This window comes from Kogia breviceps, chromosome 11 (genome assembly GCF_026419965.1).
Source record: "Kogia breviceps isolate mKogBre1 chromosome 11, mKogBre1 haplotype 1, whole genome shotgun sequence".
In the NCBI taxonomy this organism is placed as follows: Eukaryota; Metazoa; Chordata; class Mammalia; order Artiodactyla; family Physeteridae; genus Kogia; species Kogia breviceps.
Window position 1 is genome coordinate 81970534 of NC_081320.1, and position 22168 is coordinate 81992701.

At 38.6% G+C, this 22168-nt stretch overlaps 1 protein-coding gene across 7 annotated transcripts in view; it reads right to left on the reverse strand.

The window, feature by feature from the left end:
* Nucleotides 1-22168, reverse strand: part of BABAM2 (BRISC and BRCA1 A complex member 2) — a 512794-nt gene that overhangs the window by 284459 nt on the left and 206167 nt on the right. For all 7 annotated transcript variants that reach the window (XM_067007881.1, XM_067007880.1, XM_067007882.1 and 4 more), the window contains one exon: nucleotides 15089-15283. In XM_067007881.1, the coding sequence (XP_066863982.1) occupies nucleotides 15089-15283 (195 nt within the window). The remainder of the gene's footprint in view (nucleotides 1-15088; nucleotides 15284-22168) is intronic.

Genomic DNA, 22168 nt, shown 5'->3' on the forward strand with positions numbered 1-22168 from the left:
ACGTCAAAGATTGCTTCCATAGCAATCTTTCCTGTAAGCCGAAAATGAGACATTTAGATGCAGCCAAGTCAACATAATCACTTGATTTTCTTTTTGTCAATCCTTGGTCAAATCTTCTCTTGGATAGACATAGAAGATTATCTGACCTATGACTGTTAAAATGTCAGCTGTTCTGCCAACTGTCTTAATGGCAATTTTCCCAGCATTAGCAGTAAATATGTGCATCCTTCCTTTTTTCAAGTTATAGTACCTTGGCAAGTAACTTAAACTAACAACATGGAGTTTTGGCAATTTATTAAGTCTAAGCCTTTCTTCTGGTAATAGCAGCTGTGTCATAGTTCTCTTCTCCTTTCAGAAGTGACAGGTAGACATCTTGTGCAGAATGGATTCCAAACCCAGGTTGCTCTGCAAAGGGAAATTTTATTTCCTTTCTTAGAGACTGTTCGCTGTCAACAAACAAGCTGTCATCTGAAATTGACTGCTCTTACTGCTTAGGTAGCTGAAAGCTAAGAAATACTCAACACAGTGGCTATAACTTTAGCTGGTGACAGCCTGGTAAGGAAGATTCTTTAAATAGACTCTGACAACCAATAGCCTTAATCTGGAGGTTGTTCCTTGTTAAATGCGTAATTATCTACCACATGTGAGAAGGAAAGCCAAAGTTAGTCTGATTAGAACATCTCACACTTCACAAAAATGTTTTCTAAGATATATCATTTAATTACTCCCAAACCCTGTTCAGCAGATATAATTCATTTATACCTATTTTAGAAATGAGAAAACTGAGGCTTAGTCAAGAAACCTGCCTGCAGTCACTGAGAGAGTAATAAAGAGTCAGAACTCAACCTCAAGACTTAAAATTTATTCATCCATTCATTACTGTAGATTAAGAGCCTAAAATCTGCCAGGCCCTATACGAGGCACTGCAAATATAGTGAGTAAAAGAGACACGATCCCTGCCCTCCTGGAGCTTATGGTCTAGTGAGTGAGTCAGACATTAATCCAAAACAACACTCCTATAAATTACAACCTGTGAAAAATACTATCCATGAAAGGGCAGAGTGCTCTGAGAGCATTTTCAGGAAGACCTGGCCTGTTCAGGCTTTGGGGCTTGTTACTTGAGGGAACTTTAAAAAGCTGAGTCAAAAGACCATGTGGAAAAAATAAACAATCAATACCAGCCAGGAAAACTGTGAAGAAGAAAAGCAATGAGAGGAGGCTAGTTACGCCAGGTAACAAAGCATCATATAAACACACAGTAATTACAGCAGCATAGTACTGGTGTTAAATCAACAGACAGACTAATGGAACAGGAAGTAAGTCCAGAAACAAGCCCAAAAAGATTCAGTGTGTGATTGATAGTGTGGGACAACTGGAGCCATAAAGGAGTAAATAAAACTTAGATCCATATTTTCACATCATGTATAAGGAAAAAGTCCAAGTGGATTAAGAATTTCAGTGTAAAAACTAAAACTGTAAAGAAGCAAACATTGACGAATGTCTTTATAAAACCTTGCAGTGGAGAATGACTTTCTAATTCAGAAGCCACAAAGGAAAAGATAGATAAACTTGACTACTTGAACATAAAAATTTTCTGGATGGCAAAAAAACACCATCAGCAATGTTAAAAGACAACTGGCAAACTGAGGAAAGTATATTTTCAACTCCATCACAAAGAGCTAATGCTTTTAATGAAAAAGAGATTTAAAACCCAAGAGAATAACAGGAAAGGATAAACAGAAAAGAAATACAAATGACTCTTAAACATTTGAAAATATTCTTAACCTCATTCATATCAAAAAATATACAAATTAAAACTAAATTGAACATCATTTTCCACCAAACAGATTGGCAGAAATCTATCAGCATTTTAAAGATATCACTATACTGTCTTCTCACCTCCACTGTTTTTGATGAACAGTTAGTGGTGACACAAATAATTTTCACCTACATATAAAGTGTTATTTTCTGTGGTCACTTAAAATTTTCTCTTTATGTTTGATTTTCAGTATTTTGACTATGATGTGCCTTGTTGTTTTCTTGCATTTGTCTTGGTTGGGGTTTGTTGAGATTCTTGAATCTGTAAATGTATGTCTTCCACCATATTTGGAAATATCTGGGCATTATTTAATCAAATATTTTCCTGCTTTCTTTCACGCATATTAAACATTTGGATTTTGTCCCATAAGCTCTGCCTTCCCTTCTAAGTATCAACCCCCATCTAGTATCTGCTGCTTTTGATCACTCTCCAGTGCCTTGAGGCACATGGCTTTATATCTGCGGATGGGTTAGTCTAATAGGAGCTACCCGGCCATTATGCAAAGTGGAACCTGACAGAAACCTGCAAATATGTTTGATTTATGATTGGCACTGCTGTGGAGAAACAACCACTCTCATATATTGCTGCTGGGTTAATAAATTGGTATAAACATTATGAAGGCATTCTGGTGATAAAATTATAAACACACATAATCTTTGATCCAGCAATTCCACTTCTAGTTATTTGTCTTACAGACATACTGGATCACATGCAAAGTGACATGTACAAGATTATTTATTCCAGTCTTATTTGTAACAGCAAAAGATTCAAAACAACTTTAATGCCCAACAATAGAATTCAGATTAAATAAATTATGGTTCAATTATTCAGTGTAATAATATACAATTATTTTTTTAAAAGAACGCTTATATGGAAAAAAATCTGAGCTATATTAAGTCAAAAGTAAGGGGCAAAACAGAGTATATATGTTACCATTTGCATAAAAAGTATGTACTATATGTTACCATTTGCTTATATGTGCATAAAGAAACTCTGAAAAACTACAGTAGGTAAAAGCTACACCAGTGCTTATTTGGGGTGGGAGAAGCAAAGGAAGGTGGTTTGATTTGGGTGGACACAAGACAGATGGGAGGGAGACTTTTCACTATATATCTTTTAATACATTTTGATTTTTGAAAACTATGAACATATTACCCACTCAAAGAAATTTTAAGGATTTGAAAAGTAAAATTAAAAGTGTGTATAATGAGATGCTCATAATTCATGCACTCATTCATTTATTCAACAAACATTTATTGAGCACATACCATGCCAAGTCCCAGGCTGGGTAATGGAGATTTTAAGACCAACAAAATACAGTCTGTCTATCTTGACTAGACAAACAAAATATTACAGTGTGATGCTTGGAGAGAGATATTTACAGGATGTGGAGGTAACTAAGTTAAAACTCTCAGTGTCAGGTGACAGAATTCTAATTCAAACTAACTTGAGCAAATAAAAGAGAATTTATTTAAAAGATATGCGGTATCTCAGGGAATCTAAGATTAAATAAGCAGCCCACACCTAGAGGGGTTGGATAGGGAGGGTGGGGGGGAGATGCAAGAGGGAGGAGATGTGGGGATGTATGTATACATACAGCTGATTCACTTTGTTATACAGCAGAAACTAACACACCAGTGTAAAGCAATTATACTCCAATAAAGATGTTAAAAAAAAAAAAAAAGCAGCCCAGCCTCAGTTCAAAGGACTCTAATGCTCCCAGAATTTTCTCTCTGTCTCTTATCTCTGCTCTCTCTGTGCTTCGTCTTACTTTCTATTTACCACTTTCTGATTCTTTTGACTAAATAATATGAGAAAAAAAAGGTCCTAGAGTTACATGTTACAGACCAGCTACCCATAACAAAACCAATCTCACTCTCAGAACTAACTCTAAACTCCCAAGGAAGAATTCTGTTTGGCTTAGATGCCTCCTGATCTAATCAACACTATTCCCACAGTTTTTACAGTGAAAAAGTTAATGTTACCATAAATTCATTGAAAATAACTGAAAAACTAGGAAACTCTTCGGGGGAAGCAGGGCTGAGTTATATGTACATTTCCCAAAAGTCCTAAAAAAGTATGAGGGGCTTTCTTACAGAACACATCAAAAACAAGATTCTTCATCTTTTTCCTTTTACTACGTGGAGAGAAGACTTTAAAAAGTAGACTCAGCCGATCCTTTGGAGATACTCGTAGGTTCTCATCACGCTGAGGAAATTGTGCCAGGGGTGCTCCCAACATCTAATACCATCGAAAATGGGGCACCCAAGACTCAGAACAAACAAGTGGCTTCACAAACGCAAGTAAGCGGCACCATTCCAGCCCTCCCTCACACGCTGCTGTGCAAGGTGCAGGCAAAGGATTCCCTCTGTGTTTCATAATGTTTCCGTAAAACCAGGTCTTTTCCACTTGACTGGCCCTGCTGCTAAAGGAAACTTGAATTTTCTACTGATGCTTGTATTATATTAAAAAAACAAACAAACAGTAATAAAGGTCCTTTTAAAAGTCAGTAAGATTGGAAAAGCTATCATGTTTACTTTAAATGTCTGGAGAGGGCTTCCCTGGTGGCGCAGTGGTTGAGAATCCGCCTGCCGATGCAGGAGACACGGGTTCGTGCCCTGGTCCGGGAAGATCCCACATGCCGCGGAGCAACTAAGCCCGTGAGCCATGGCCGCTGAGCCTGTGCGTCCGGAGCCTGTGCTCCGCAACGGGAGAGGCCACAACAGTGAGAGGCCCGCATACCGCAAAAAAAAAAAAATAAAAAAAATAAAATAAATGTCTGGAGATATAAAGTAATTTAGGTACACATACATACACACACACACACACACACACACACACACAACTTTTAGTGAATAAACTAAAAAACTGAGCTATAAACTACTGTGACCAAGATCCTAAGTTCTCCTACAGACATACAGGTCAAAATCCAGTATAACAAATTCCATTATGCAAACAATAAAATTGTGAGAGCCTCTGCCATGGGATCTTTTATTTTAAATAATGCTCAACTCATAATAGTCCCATGTGGTTAAAAACAAAAACAGGGCTTCCCTGGTGGCGCAGTGGTTGGGAGTCCGCCTGCCGATGCAGGGGTCACGGGTTCGTGCCCTGGTCCGGGAGGATCCCACATGCCGCGGAGCAACTAAGCCCGTGAGCCATGGCCGCTGGGCCTGCGCGTCCGGAGCCTGTGCTCCGCAACGGGAGAGGCCACAGCAGTGAGAGGCCCGCATACCGCAAAAAAAAAAAAAAAAAAAAAAAAAAACAAACAAATCTGGACAGTTCCAAGAAGTGACTATTATAGATCTGACTGCCATGCTACACTCTTTCCAAAGGAGAGCCACAAGTTTATCCCTGCCACAGGTCAAATGCCATCAGAGCATAACTCCCAAGTAGCATAAATTAAGGGGAGATGATGAGAAGCCCCCTGTATCCCCTGCTCCCTGTGGCTGACTGGCGTCACTGAACACCTACTCCATCTTCGTGGCCAGCGGTGAAAAGGCCGTCCACTTCCAGACCCCCTCCAGCTATTCTGACCCCTCTCTGAGCACTCTTGCCCTCCTCTCCCACCATTCTAGACCAGTGCTGCCCCACAGACAGAGAGATAGAGAGAAGGAATGCAATACACAAATGTGAGCCATATATACATATGCCATTGGAGATTATTTAACATTTTCTAACAGCCACACGTAAAAAGATAAAGAGGGACTTCCCTGGTGGCCCAGTGGTAAAGGATCTGCCTTCCAATGCAGCAGCGGCCTGGGCTCAATCCACTGGTCGGGGAAATAAGATCCCAACTAAGCCTGCACGCCACAACTACTGAGCTCACGTGCCACAACTGGAGAGCCTATGTGCTGCAAACTACAGAGCCCACGTACCCTGGAGCCTGCGCGCCACAACTAGAGAAGAGAAAACCCACGTGCCACAAAGAAAGATCCCGCACGCCTGAATGAAGATCCCGTGTGCCACAACTAAGACCCAACGTAGCCAGAAGTAAAACTTAAATAAATAAATAAACAATAAATAAGTCTTTAAAAAGAATAAAATAAAAAGTTAAATAAAAACAGGTGAAATTAATTTTAATAATATGTCCCAATATATCCAGAATATTATCATTTCCACATGTTATCAACATTAAAAAATTATTAACAAGATCATTTTTTGTGCCAATTCTTTGAACTCTGCTGTGTATTTCACACTTGCATACATCTCAATTCAGACCAGCCACATTTCAAGTGCTCAACAGTCACATGTATAGTCAGGGGTTCCCGTTTTGGACAGCACAGTTCAAGATATTTTTCCATTAACATGAATTCCTATGTTAAGTTAGTTATTCCCTATCACAAATACCTGAAGAGCTACCTGAACTACCAAATGCTATGAACCTGGAACACTCCTGACAGGAAGGTTGGTAAATGTCACCTGGTTAGTGGGAATGAACATGGGACCCATGCCTCTTGCAGCTAATATGATTTTTCCTTCTTCCTCCAAATACTATCTGAACTTACTGCCTTTACTTTGTCTTCACCACCTGAAATCTGTTCCCCCAGCCTCAGAACCCGACCAAAACTACTCCTGGAAAGATAAGCAACACTCTCCTTCTTAAAAAGTAACTCTCCCTTTCCCCTTGCTTTCCATACTTAATCTGCACCTTGGTGATATCAACTTCTACTGGTCCACATATGGTACTTTATGATTAACAGCGTTTTCAGAGATAAGACAGGAACAATCACTGAACTACAATTTACTGAGCAACTACTATAATAAGTTACTTCAAATATATACAAAAGAAGGCAAATAATGATAACAATAATACTTTGTATTACACAACTCCACCATTGGCTTAATTTTGTTTGCTTCGTACACAGGGGATCTAATTTAATCTTTGTGTCAAGGTTGCGGTGACAGAGTAGTTATCTCCAACACAGTGACACCGGGAAAAGCTTTAGTCACACACACACAAAAACTAATGACAGGGGCTTCCCTGGTGTCCAGTGGGTAAGACTCCGCACTCCCAATGCAAGCGGCACAGGTTCGATCCCTGGTTGGGGAACTAGATCCCGCATGCATGCCGCAACTAAGACCTAGCACAGCCAAAATAAATAAATAAATATTTTAAAAATACAACTAATGACAGAATCAGAATCCAAAGCTCCCACCTCCCAGATCACTTGTCTCTCCAACACATTTCTAGATGGCCTCTGCCCTAGAGGAGCTTACACTCTAAGCACACTGCTCTAAAAGTAATCAAGCAAAGAGGCCATAAGAATGAGGAGGCTCTAATGCCTTGGTAGCCAACTTAAGCCAGAATCAATTCCTGTAAATGCCTCAAGGTTAAGAAGAACAGCCAATCCCAAACAGCCAACGAGTCTTTCCCCAAAAATGCAACCACTTCAGCTCTAGCCAATCAATTTCCTCGCTTTGCGTCCAACTCCTCTCTGTAAAAACCTTGCCCGTAACTCTTATCAGTAGAACACTCCTAACCACCTTGCATCAGTGTTTGCTCAAATAAACTCTTAAAAATGTTAATATGTCTCAGTTTATCTTTTAACAGTGCTCATATACTTTCCCTTCAAATGTAATATCACAGCAAGATGGGGTGACAGAAGCATCAAGTCATTAACTCAAATGAGGAGCTATCATGAAATGGCTCCTTTCATATTTTTAAATGTTGCCAGAGTTTAATTTATAAACCATAAATTTTGAAAATCTTACTGGGCTTTGTGGTCAGGTACAACAAAAAAGGGTAATTGTTTCACATTCTCCAACATATATCATTATTAAGAAAATACCCACAAAAGGAAAAAATTGGTTGCTAAGAAAATGTTTTATCTCACAGATTACCTACTGGTGATCTTTAACATGTAAAATATGTGAAAATACGTGGTTTTAGAACATCTCAAAACCTTCGTTTCACAGCAGGAAAGACAAATGCCTTTAATCAAAATATTAGGGATGATAAACTAACTTTGAGTTCTGGGAATTAAAACAAAAGCCAAAGAAAAATTCACAAATTTGCTTACCGTGCTCTGTAACCATTAACAGACTCTGGTTCTTTAGCTATAACAGACACATGCAGGAAATGCTGACAAGGCAGTTGACAGATACAATATAAAGTGAGACCTTAGGTTTCACCCATTGAGAAAACTTATAATGTACCTTTATTTTGATATGTTGTAGCAAAATAGTATATACAATTTTAACACCTATAGCTTACATTGTGACATTCACTGAAATTAAAATTCTAATCTTAATAACTCTGCTCAAAGTAGCAGGAGGAAGAGCTTTGTGGTAATCTGTATCTTGATTGAAGTGGTAGTTACAGGAAATTACTCATGTGATAAAATGGCATACATATACATTGTACCAATGTCAATCTCTTGGTTATGTAAAAAATAACCACTGGGGAAAACGAGGTTAGGGTATACAAGACCCCTCTGTACTATTTTGCAACTTCTTGTGAATCTATAACTGTTTAATATATCTTTCAAAATTAAATATTTTAATATATCTTTTAAAAATGATTCTGATCATGCAGGAACATTAGAATTGTTCATTCTGAACAGGTAAGCTTGCATCCCAATGTATCATCTGTTTTCTCCCAACTAAAAAAAAAATTGGTGCTTACTAAAAATTATAAAACCAGCACAGACTAAGAATAAACTCTACTTACTAAAGGAGATGGACAAGGCAATAAGAGAGATGACTTCATAAAAAGACCACAGTAAAGAATTAATAAAGAGTTTGTGTTGGTTTTTTGTTTGTTTGTTTTTTTAATGTTTACTTTCAAATGTGCACTTGCTGAAATCCTCTAACTGGAAATTGAGGAGGAAAAAGAAGAGTGTCTGAAGTGGTGTGGAGGGAGCACTATATTTCAAATTAATATGCTTGTCAGGAGGCTGACAAGAGATCAGAGCCCCTTCCCTCTTTCTACTACATGGTTTTTAAATTTTTCCTTTTGCCAGCTGACAGTAAAATGGAAGAGGCATCTCAGGTTTTTAAGAGCCTCTTACTTTTAGAGCAGAAATGGAAGGTTAAGAAGGTAAACACACGTTCCAGAAAGAAAAACTCCGTGATGCAAAGACGAAAACAAAAAGTCACCATCCTCTCAAATGAACACAGGATGTTGTAATCCAAAGGTATTCAATAATTATGCACAGTCTTGGATTCACTACAGAAAATATTTATCAGATGGACTAGTGGAATCAGGAGAACCAAAATACATGGATTCACATTTAGCCCAGGAAGAACATATTGACTCTTCTAATAATTTTATTTAGAGAAAATATTAATTTTCATATTTCATTTCCTATATCAATTTCTTTCATATTAAAATGTCCTCTTGCTTCACTATTCCAAAAAGACATAATAGATATGATTTACTAATCAGTAAAACAGTCATATGTATGCTTATAATTCTTGTTCCCCACATATGTTATGCCTCTAAGTTTTTCTGCAACCATATAACCCCCTGACCTCCTCTTCCTATAGTGCTGTCTATGTCCACCTTCCTTTAGGACCTAGGTCAGTCCTGGTTCATCAGTGAAGACTTTCCTTAGTCACTCCATTTCTCAGTGATTGGCTCTTCTTCTGAATTCATGTACAGGCTGTCCATTCCATCTGAGATAATCTGTTCAGCATTGCTATTTCATCTTTTACAAATATGTGTTGAGACTTAACTGGATTCTAACACCTTCAAGAGCAAAAGCCAGGACCGCTTTTTTTTACTCACACTAGCATAGCAGACTTTCCATATCAGTCCTATACCGGCTTAGCCCTACTAAATTATATCTTATAGGTATGGTGCAGCATTCCAGTGCGTATAACTGTAAAAATAATTTTAAATATTGATTCTGTAGTTCTTCGTAATAATTATCTTTTCAAGCTCTGTGTTATCAGAAAAACTGAAAAGCATGCCTTTCAATAACCTAATAAAACAATGAAACAGCGTCAAAGGAGAAGCCCTGTGACATTCCACAAACACCTGATGGCTGACAAAAGGTATATCCAATCTTTTACGTGGAGCTCTTCCATAGATTCAGACAACTAAGAAAGGAGCCCACAGTCAGCAGAATACTAAGGGAGAACAACTGAATGCTTTACTGAAAATTAGATAATCTAAGTCAATAATATTCACCCTCCTTAAAAGGATAAAGTTAGTTTGCCATGACTGTTTCTTAGTTACCCAATGTTGTTCCAATTGACTATTGCATTCTTATTTAAATGTCTGCAAATCATCCACCTAAAGACCTGAGTGTAATTTCTTTCAAACATCTCCAGAATGTTTTTGCTTTCTACAATCCCTAGGACCTTTCTGCTTCCCCACAGTTTCTCAAAGATAATACCTCTGAAGCACATCAGCCAGTTTCTTCAGTGCCCTGAAAGAGTCCCACCTAGAGCCTCCAGAAGGAACACAGACTTGACGACAATTTGATTTTAGTCCAGGGAGACCCATTTCGGACTTCTGACCACCAGAACTGTAAGATAAAAAATCTGTGTTGTTTTAAGCTACCAAGTTTGTGGCAATTTGTTACAGCAGCAATAGGAAACTATTACAGTCCCTGATTCAAAAAATCTTGGCTCAAAACCAAACTGCTTTCTTTCTGCTAGGGTCCCATGTTTGTCACCCAAATTCTTGGCCTGGATTTGTATTCCATTAGCAAGCTGTCCTTTAACATATTCCTGAACCAGCATGCCATGCTCAAATGTGTTTCATCCTGCAAGACTCACCTTTATGCCCTGTTTCTAGACCAGGAACTAACTCACATGCCTATATTTTTACTTCTAGAGTCTCGGCTCCTACTTCCACTGGGCCCTCCCTAGGGCTGGTCAGCTGCAAGCTTAACCTCTAATTGTCCACCTTGCCTTGTTACAGGATTCTCAGTTTCTTTACTTCCCCTAAGTCCATAATCATGGCCCTAAAGCTTACAAATGACTCAAAAGTATATCAAAATACACTGGGGCAAATGTAGCAGTAGTAGGTTTAAAGAATAGAGAATCAATAACATTAAATGAGAAGTTTCAAATAGACTATAAATTCAAACTACCTAGCTATTTTAAATGAATTTAAACTTCTACACTCAGAAGAACTATATCTCAAGTATTAGCTGAGCCAATGAACATAATTTTAAAAATTCTTAGATCAGAAATGGTACCATAAAACTGGATATACTTAAATTCAGCCTTAATATTAAAAGGGGGAATTAGGAGGGAAGGAAAATCCTAAAAACTAAAGACCAATTAGTTTGACGGTGATTCCAATCATGTCTTTAAAGGACTCTATTGGCACTAAAGACAACACAGACAGGTTCACCAAGAAGTCACGTCAAATTAACCTAATACCTCTTTTGAGAGGACAACTAAGTTGATTTTTTAATAAGAAAAATGTTGGGATTAGAGGATACACTAAGTTTAATAAAGTTTTCCTTACTATCCATACGAACAGATTAAAGTTTCAAAACAATAGTTTAGAACCTTGAACTCTGCACTACTGGTAGAAATGTAAAATGGTGCAGCCATTATGGAAAACAGTACAGAGATTCCACAAAAAAAATTAAAAATAGAATTAGCAATATGATCTAGCAATCCTACTTTGGAGGATATATTCAAAGGAATTCAAAGCAAGATCTTTGTACATACCCATGTGTAGTCAGCACCATTCACAATAGCCAAGAGGTGGAAGCAATGCAAATGTCCACTGATGGATGAATGGATAAACAAAATGTGGCATATGCATGCAATGGAACACCAGGCAGTCTTAAAAAGGACAGAAATCCTGTCACATGCTATGACATGGATGAACCTCAAAGACATTATGCTAAGCGAAATAAGCCAATCACAAAAAGACAAATGCTGTTCGATTACACTTATATGAGGTCTCCAAAGGAGTCAAAAAATCATAGAAACAGGATGTAGAAAGGTAGTTGCCAAGGGCTGGAGGGAAGAGGAATTAGTATTTAAATTGGTAGAGTTTCAGTTTTACAAGATGCAAAAGCTCTAGAGATCTATTGCACAACAATGTGAACACACTTAACACTACTAAACTGTGTACTTACAAATGGTTGACGGTAAATTTAATTTTGTCTTTTACCACAGTAAAATAAGCAAAATAAATTTACAAAATAACAAAAAAACCTTGAACTGCACACAAGATGATTTGTAACAAGGATGAATTTCAGTCCTACTGATTCAAAGGCATTAATCATGTATAAAACCTTGGAAAACATGTCCTTTGAGAAGGAGCTGAAGAACAAAAGGGGAAAGGCATATTTAACCTATGAAAAGAAAGACTAAGTGAAATCTGAAAGAATTAACACAGAGAAGGGAACCTAAACTTATTCTGTGCTTAAATAAACTAGAGCTTATTAATTAATTCATTCAACAAATGTTTACGGAATGTAAACAATATGGCAGGCACTGTTCTAGGTGTTTACTATATTTCCAGTGAATGGAACAAAGATCTTGGCCTTGGTGGAATTTTATATTCCGCTGGGGAGAGACAAACAAACAATAAACATAATAAGTAAGTGTGGTAGGCTCCCAGTGATCTCTGGTATTCACACTCTTACGTAATGTCTCCCCTGCATGTAGACTGGACTTAACAAGCAGAATACATCAAAATTGATAAGCTGTCACTTCTGAGATTAGGTTACGAAGACTGTGACTTCTGTCTTGCTCACATACTCACTCCTGCTTACTCGTTCCGGTGAAGCCAGCTGCCATTTTATGAACTGCCCTGTGGAGAGGCCCTAAGAAGAGGCAAGGAACTGAGGGCGGCCTCCAGCCAACAGGCAGCACTACACTGAGACCCTCAGGTCAACAGCCCACAAGGAATTGAACGGTACCAAGAAATACACAAATGAACTTAGAATGGATCCCTCTCCAGTTGAGCCTTGAGTGACTACAGCCCTGGCCATGGCCAGTACCTTGAGTGCAGCCTGTGAGAGACCCTCAAACAGAGGGTCTACACAGATTCCTGGCAAACAAAAATTATCATAATAAATGCTCTTGCTTTAAGTCACTAAATTCTGGGACGATTATTTTATATAGCAACATATAACTAATACAATATCTTAATTATATAGTTTGTTAAAAAGAGATGCCAGGGGCTTCCCTGGTGGCACAGTGGTTGAGAGTCCGCCTGCCGATGCAGGAGACACGGGTTCGTGCCCCGGTCTGGGAAGATCCCACATGCCGCGGAGCAACTAAGCCCGTGAGCCATGGCCGCTAGGCCTGCGCGTCCGGAGCCTGTGCTCCGCAACGGGAGAGGCCACAACAGTGAGAGGCCCGCATACCGCAAAAAAAAAAAAAAAAAAAAAAAAGAGATGCCCCCAAAAAAAATGTAGAGCAGGGTCAGGGTCGGGGGAGGGTGTACAAGTTACGATTTTAAAAAGAGATGTTAGAAAGACCTGCACATGAATGTTTACACAGCATTATTCATAACAGTCGAGAAGCAGAAACAACCCAAATGCCCATCAATTGGTGAATGGATATGTGGTATGCCCATCAAATGGACTATTACTCAGCCACAAAAAGAAATGCAGTACTGACACATGCTACAACATGGACGAACCTCATACATATTATGTAAGGTAAAAGAATCCAGTCACAAAAGACCACATATTGTATGATCCCACCACAGGTGTACCTCATTTTATTGGGCTTCGTTTTACTGCCCTTCTCAGATATTGCATTTTTTATAAATTGGAGGTTTGTAAACCTTCTGTGTTGTTAGATGATAGTTGGCATTTTTTAGCAATAAAGTACTTTTTAATTAAGGTATGTACATTGTTTTTTTTAATAGAAATAATGCTATTGCACACTTAATAGACTACAGTGTAGTGTAAACATAACTTTTATATGTATTAGGAAACCAAAAAATTCGTGTAACTCACTTTATTGTGATATTTGCTTATCTGCAGTGGTCTGGAACCAAACCCGCAATACTTCCCAAGTATGCCTGTGCATGAATGTTCAGAAAAGAAAATCTATACAGACAGAAACTAGTTTAGTGGTTGCCTGAGGCTGGGGGTGGGAATAGGATTAACTATAACTGGGCATGAGGGATATTATTGGGGTGATGGAACCACTCGAAAACTGGATTGATAGTGGTTGCTCAACTTGGCAAATTTATTAAAAACCATTAAACTTTACACTTAAAACAGGTGAATTTATGGTGTCAAAATTATACCCAAAAAAAGTTGTTTAAAAATAATGGGGGTATTAATATAGGCACTGCTGAGAACATAACACATGCGTAAAAACGTTAAGGAGGAAGGATATTAGCCTTGTGAATATCCAGGGAAAATATGCCAGACAACGGGAAAGCTATGCAAAGACCCTAGGGCAGGAGAATATCTTGTGTGTCTGCAGCACAGCAAGGGTGCTGGAGAGGCTGGAGCTGATGATGTTTTAGACAGGAAAGTGGGAGACCGAGAGAGAGAAGGAATGACGGATGGAGGATGGTGGTGACAGGAATCACGTAGAGCTTTTTTACACCACTGGAAAGACTGCGGCTTTTACTATGAGAGAAGAGAGGGATATGAAAATGCTGGGAGGGAAGGGTAAGCTGTGACGATGTGAGAGAGTGGCAGGGACATAGACACACTACCAAATGTAAATTAGATAGCTAGTGGGAAGCTGCCGCATAGCACAGGGAGTTCACCTCTGTGCTTTGTGACCACCTAGAGGGGTGGGATAGGGAGGGTGGGAGGGAGGGTGATGCAAGAGGGAAGAGATATGGGAACATATGTATATGTATAACTGATTCACTTTGTTGTAAAGGAGAAACTAACACACTATTGTAAAACAGTTATACTCAAATAAAGATGTTTAAAAAAAAAAAAGAAAGAAAGTGCCGGGAAAAGGAGTGATGCACTCTGACTTGCATTTTTAAAGGATCATACAATGTAAAGAAATTAGAAAAGGATCCATATAAGCTGGCTACCTCCAGAGTTACTGACCCCTCTCATCTGACTGGGATACTATATACTTTCTCATAATTCAGAGTTTTGAAAAGACATTAATGTTTATCTGGTTTCTCAAGGATATCGCCTGGGAAGTTTGTAAAATTTGGAGTCTCACATCCGCAGCCGCATATACTCAGAAGTCAGGGGCTGCGGATGTGAGACTGAGAAAGTACACGGGCGACCTAAATCATGTTTATCTAAGGAAATGGCCAGGATTTATGATAAATGAATGTCTGAATTTATTATTTTATTCAATTACAGATAAAGTGACCTTTTTTCTCCCATTCTCAAAAAACCTTACCCAGTTGTTTTTTTTCCCGGCATAAATTTCCATGTTCTCTCCATACTGCGGCTCTTCCAGTAACGTCTGGTATTCAAACATGAGGCGGGAACTCTCACGGAGGCGGCTGCATTGAAATTGGTGATATTGTTGCACAAGTTCCTTCACCACAAGTAACAGACATTCAGGATTTGATGGATTCCAGGAGGCAAGGTTCTGCAGAAGCCAAAAATAAAAGACCAGTAACAAATGCATTTTCACACAAATCCAATATCACACTAGCACATCAATATAGAGAAAAAGAGTAATGACAATCTAAGAGAAACAGACTACTCTTTTTTCTATTGAAGTATAGTTGATTTACAATGTTGTGCTAGTTTCTGCTGTACAGCAAAGTAATTCAGCTAAACATATATGTATATATAATCTTTTTCATATTCTTTTCCATATGGTTTATTACAGGATGTTGAATATAGTTCCCTGTGCTATACAGTAGGATTGTTGTTTATCTATTTTATATATATATAATATATATATAAAATATATCTGCTAATCCCAAACTTCTAATTTATCCCTCCCCCACCCCCTTCTCCCTTTGTTAACCATAAGTTTGTTTTCTATGTTTGTGAGTCTGTTTCTGTTTTGTTTTGTTTTGTTTTGAAATTATTTATTTATTTGGCTGTGTTGGGTCTTCGTTGCTGCACGCTGGCTTTCTCTAGTTGCAGTGAGTGGGGTGTACTCTTTGTTGTGGTGCGCAGGTTTCTCATTGCCGTGGCTTCTCTTGTTGCGGAACAGGGGCTCTGGGCGCGCGGGCTTCAGTAGTTGTGGCACACGGGCTCTAGAGCGCAGGCTCAGTAGTTGTGGCACATGGGCTTAGCTGCTCCACGGCATGTGGGATCTTCCTGGACCGGGGCACGAACCCATGTCCCCTGCATTGGCAGGCGGATTCTTAACCACTGCGCCACCAGGGAAGTCTCTGTTTCTGTTTTGTAAAAAAGTTTCTTTGTATCATATTTTAGATTCCACATGTAAATGATATCACATGGTATTTGTTGTCTTTCTCTTTCTGATTTACTTCACTTAGTATGATAATCTCTAAGTCCATCCATGTAGCTGCAAATGGCATTATTTCATTCTTCTTTATGGCTGAGTAGTATTCCATTATATACATGTACCACATCTTCTTTAGCCATTCATCTACCAATGGACACTTAGGCTGCTTCCACGTCTCGGCTATGCTATGAACACTGGGGTGCATTTATCTTTTCAAATTAGAGTTTTCTCTGGATATATGCCCACGTGTGGGATTGCTGAATGATATGGCAACTCTATTTTTAGTTTTTTTAAGGAACCTCTATCCTGTTTTCCATAGTGGCTGAACCAATTTACATTCCCACCAATAGTCTAATAGGGAAACAGACTACTCTTAATTTATGATAAACTCAGAGCTGAAGTGAGAAGGGTCTTTTGAGCTTGGTGATTTTTCCTGCCTTCTAAAAATTCTTGCAGAAAATCAAGGAGAATTCCACCGTGGGTAGGCAGAAACAGTAAAGTGTAAAGTAGGGTAGTAACAAAACAAGAAATCTAAACATCCTAGAAGACCATAATTTTAGCCCTGGAAGACTGAATTTGTTTCACAGTCTTTCATAATTTTAATTTTTTTTCCCTCTGCACCTAAATTCAGCATTAAAAGCTAATGTCATTCAACTCAGATCCACACACCATCTCCATCTGTAATACCAGACATAAATAAATGCTCTGTAAACATTAGCACCCCACAGAAATATAAGCACAATGGTGGTGGTTCAGCCTGAAAAAGATAGGAATGGAGTAGAGATGAGGGAAAATACAATTAGGAAATGCAAAGTTCAAAGAAAAAGAGGAAGGGAATGGCTCTGATAGCTTATGACCAGGAAAGGAGCTGGGAAAGATCTGGTAAGTATATAGTAGCTGTTAAGCTCTCATTCATTCAACAAATACTTATCAAGTACCTATTTTGTATCAGCCACTGTTCTAGGCAGTGACAGGAACAAGCCAAGTCCTTGCTAAAGGAGATAACATTTTTGTGGGTCAAAATAAATAATAAACGATATCAGATGGTAGTAAATGCTACAGAGAAAAATAAAGCACACGCATCCCTGAAAAGTGATGAAGGAAGGGCTTCAAAACAGAAGTGATCAGCTGGGTCAAATGGTGTTGAGAGTAACATGAGGCTTGGCAATTGACTGCTGAGTCTATTGACACAGGTCAAGTTTGCTCAGCAAGTGCTACTTTGGTGAAATAGAAGCTTGACTATGGAGGTTTAAAGACAGGATGAGTAGAAAGAAACTGCAGACAGCTAATACAGACAATTCAAACTGGTAACCAGAGGTAGATGAGGGGTCAAGAAAAAGTTGTGCTCAGATGTTTACAGCTTGATGGAATATCCCCATAGAGGGGGGAACGTGCTGATGTAAAGGGAGGTGGGGCAAGGTTCCACCAGAGAAGCTAACGATTAGGGAGGTAGGGATGGGATCTCCAAGAGGGTTGCTCTAGCAATGAGCACAGGGTGTCCATCCATAGGTACAGGAGAAGAGGCCAGCTTAGGAGTACAAATGCAGGCAGGCTGCCCTAAGTGCTGATAAGAGCTTGTGGCGGTTCTCTGCTGGGAGCTTAAGGTTTCTCCTTGAAATAAGGTCATCAGCTGAGAGTGAGGAAGAAGGAGGGGATATGGGAAGTTTAAGAAGAAGGTGTGAAATAGTCATTTAGAGCAATAAACAGTAAATGGACTGGGGAAATGGAGGAGGCGTTCCAATTAGCACCAAAAGACCCATTGAGCTTGAGGTATGATTTTTAAGTGAGACCAATTAGCATAAATTCCCTTGCCTGGGTGCAGTGTGGAGTGGGAGGAATCTGGATTTAACAAAGGTTGGGATTTTGCCAGGTAAGTACAAAAGAAAGAAAGAGGGGCAGGAGATCTTAGAGGGTTTGCAAAAGAATGATCATAATCATGGAACACTGACGTTAAGCCAGGAAAAAGCAAAGTAAGTTCATAAGGGAAGTGAGAGTTAGTGAAAAGGTGGTAGGACCCATGGTCCTGGTGAGCTGGAAGAACTGTTGGAGTTGAGATGCTAAAAAGAGGAAATCGGAAAGACACGAGGCGTGGTCAGGGAATGGGATGTTTGCAACTGAGATGATGGAGGTGATCTATAGCGGTAATGATGAGGCCTGGCTGAGCATGTGTGTGGCTGAGGAGGTGAAGGACGAGACCACTAGAGGAAAGGAAGTCAGGGACTGAGAGGCCTGCGTGTTGGATGGAGCATTTGTATGAATATTAAATCACCTGGAATCACGGCAAGAGCAATAGTGCTAAGAAAATGACAGTGAGTCATGTGCTAAAATCTTCAAAGAATGTCTCTAGATAACAAGGAGGGGGTGGTGGGTCCCATTGCCTGAGGGCCTGAGTTTCAAGGCTGGGGGTGGGGTCAGGGAAAAGGAAATGACCTTTCCTTGGCAGCAGCACTGAGGAGCAAGAACACCTACCACCCCTCCAAGTATAGTGATATAAGAGGTGAGAGAGAAATCAGCTACAATATGCTTGAGAACATGCAGGGAAAGACAGAATCTCAGGGTACAGGGTCTGAATACTCAGGCTTTAGAGTGGTGGTCATCGATCTTCAAACTGGAATCACCTAGAAATACTAATGCTTGGGCCCTACGCCCACCTCCAGACTCTGGTTTAACTGAGTTAATCTGGAGTATGTCTTGGGTAATGAGGTTTGTTTGTTTGTTTTGTAAAGCTCCCCAGGTGATTCAACATGCAGCAAAGGTTGAGAACCACTGACTTAGAAGAAAAAGGGGTAGAGAAGTTAAGGATATCAGGGACTTCACTGATAACAGACCAGGTCAATACCCCAAAACACCCAATCTCTAGAAATCTAGAAATTTAGCACCTATAAAGGAAAACAGCAATACATTACAAATGTTCAACAGGTAGTAATTATATAGCTTGCTGAGTACTATAGAAGTTCTAAGAACTTTTCGTATATTCAAATTAATCTTTATGACAACCTATGTTATATTATTATACCATTTTATAGGTGAGGAAACTGAGGCCAAATGTAGTTTGGTATCTCATCCAAGGTCACAGAGCTATTAAACAATAAAACTAGGTTCAAACCTAAGCAATTTGACTCCAAGTCCCTGCTTAAGCACCACAGCAGAGGTTCTTACACATTTTGGTCTCAGGAACCTTTTACACTCTTACCCAGTATTGAGGACCCCAAGGAGCTTCTATATATATGAATTATATGGGTTAAATTTACTATATTAAAAATGAAAACTGAGAAATGTTTTTAATATTTATTAATTCATTTTAAAATAACAATCCTACTACATGTTAACATAAAAACATTTTTTAATGAAAAAACTGTATTTTCCCAAAAACTCATGAGACACATGGCATTGTTTCATATTCTTGCAAATCTCTTTAATGTCTGGTTTAATTAAAGAGCTGGATTCTCATATGTGCTTTTACATTCAGTGAGTCACAATATGTTGTTTTGGCTGAAGTATATGAAGAAAATCCAACCTCATTCAAATATGTACTTTGAAAAAAGAGGAGTATTTTAATAGCCTTTTCAAATAATTCTGGATCTTCTTCTTTGATACTACACCAAAACTCAACAAGTGGCAGTTTCTTAAAGGTTAGTTGCAATGTGGAATCTAAAACTATTTTTCTTTTCCATTATGGTTTATTACAGGATATTGAATATAGTTCCCTGTGTTATACAGTAGGATAAAACTATATTAATAAACACTTCATACTCTTACCCTAAACTCCATTTGTCTATCCTACACTTTAAATGAAGCTTTTACTCATGTATGACTTTGTATCATGCATTGATCATTTAGAAAATACTGATTCACTGAGTTATACAGATCTTCCAAATGTTTACATATTTCATTTATATAATTTCAAAAAACCACATTCATTAATATCATGACCAATCTCACCAGAAAAGTCTTCTATCAAAAGAAAACAAACAAAAGGTAAATAAATGCACCCTCTAAAAGGATGGTAATTACTTTGCTCCACTGCATGGGTTGATTTAGGGACTAAATGTCAATGGAGACACCATTAAACTTATAGGAAAGATAGGTCTTAAGGGATATCCAAATGAAGACTTGATGAACAGAGGAAAAAGTAAGAGCTTCAGCATCCTACATTGAAGGACAGAGGGCCCTTGCTATGAAGCGATTTGACAGAAAGAGTACAAAGTCCTCACAGGCAAACCTCTGGACCTCAAAAGCCTGAGGTCCTTTGGGGCTACTCAAGACCACAGAAGGATATAACAACACAGTATAGAACTTAAAGTGATCATTATATAGCTGGCTATGCATTTCCTTCAGAGATCATCATTAAACACTGATAAATAGGAAAAATACACAATCTTCCATTTCCTGGTCAAGTAATCCTTTCAAGTCCTTGTTCCAGTACAAAAAGAAAAAGCTTTAGTTGCCTCAATTTAAACTCTTAATTGTATCATTTCTCTTTAGCTATTTGGCAAGTTACAAGCTTACAACCACAAATTTTTTTTTTTAATTATGAAAGCATAGAAGCTGGCAAACACCTCTTACCAATCTGAAATCATTTCAAGTGATTCAATCTAATTGTTAAATGCATAGCAAAGACATGCCAAGCAGTCCCTTTCCATTAAATACAACCTCCCAATACATGGAAATGCATTTGACCTCTTTGGCCATTCAATGCAGACTTCACTGGGAAATGATTTAGCTGAGAAACATTCCCATCAAGGGAAGCAGAGACATGCTTACAGTGATAAAAATTCCTCTACTACTGCTACTTGACCACTTTTACATATTGAGTAATTTGTGCTTTGAACTACTTGGCCTAAAAGGCGAGAACCCTGAAGATATACAAGATTTTTTTGGTCACTTCCTAAGACTCAAGCATGTTTTAAAAACAAGTCTAACAATGCAGGACACTGGGGTTTTCCCACTCTCTTGAGTAGGAGATAGAGAAAAATACCCAAAGCTTCCTCAAGGAAAGGGTGAGGGAGCATAAATTAAGAGGCCTCTTTATGAAAAAAAGAAAAATAAGTTTCTCTCTCTATGCACAAAGTTCTTATTCTGCTTGTTTTTGGTAATACGTGAAAGAGGAAATCTGAAATGTGGATGGTCAAGAAGAATAGGCATAGGACACATAATATACTAACACAGAACAGAGTAATGAAAATGCATTAGGAGAAAGTGATATAATACGAGAAAAGAGACAAAAGCAAAAGAATTAATTACTATTATGAAACTTTATTCATTCTCACCAGACACCTATGAAGCAGTTCAGGGGAAGGTATCACAGCAGTGCTTTTTCCAAGACTGGTTAACTAGAGAGGTTGAATAACTCTGAGGATACTCAAGTGTAGAACTGAGAGTGTAGAATGTAAACCTGACAACCTTCCCCCATTCAGGTCACTAAAATATCCGTTTCTAACCAAAGAATTGGCATCTGCCTCTTTGTAGTCACAATCTGTCTCCCATCTACCAATAATTCTTGATTCCTCACTTTGGCTCCCTGTCCAGGCTGCCTGACTTGAGGGGTGCTCCCGTTCATGTGACCCTCAACCTTCCCACATCTCTCTCATCAATACACTCCATCATGCACATTACACTCCCCAATCAATGGCCCCACAGACTTGAAAAAGCACAACCAATCCTCAGCTCCTTATGTGAGCTTCCTTATGTGAGAAACATAGCGAAGGATAACTTTTTCAGATGCCTAACTCCACCCGCAAATCACATCTCACTTATTCAAAACAAGGCTTCTCAGCCATACTGAAGCAAATTCATTCACAATGACACCAATATATGAAAAAAGCTGGGAAACAATGTACTAGGTTCAGAGCGCTGGGGAGATGAAGAAGGGAAATAAGCAAATTAGCAAACGAGCCCCGGGACCATCACTGCCTAATAATGAAGGGGAAAAAAATCTACTACGGGAAAAAATGTTTCTTTTAAAAAATAAAGCTTATAATAAAAATTTTCAATTAATAAAAGGATAAAGTACAGGCATAAATTAGAAATACTTCTTTAAAATTGTCT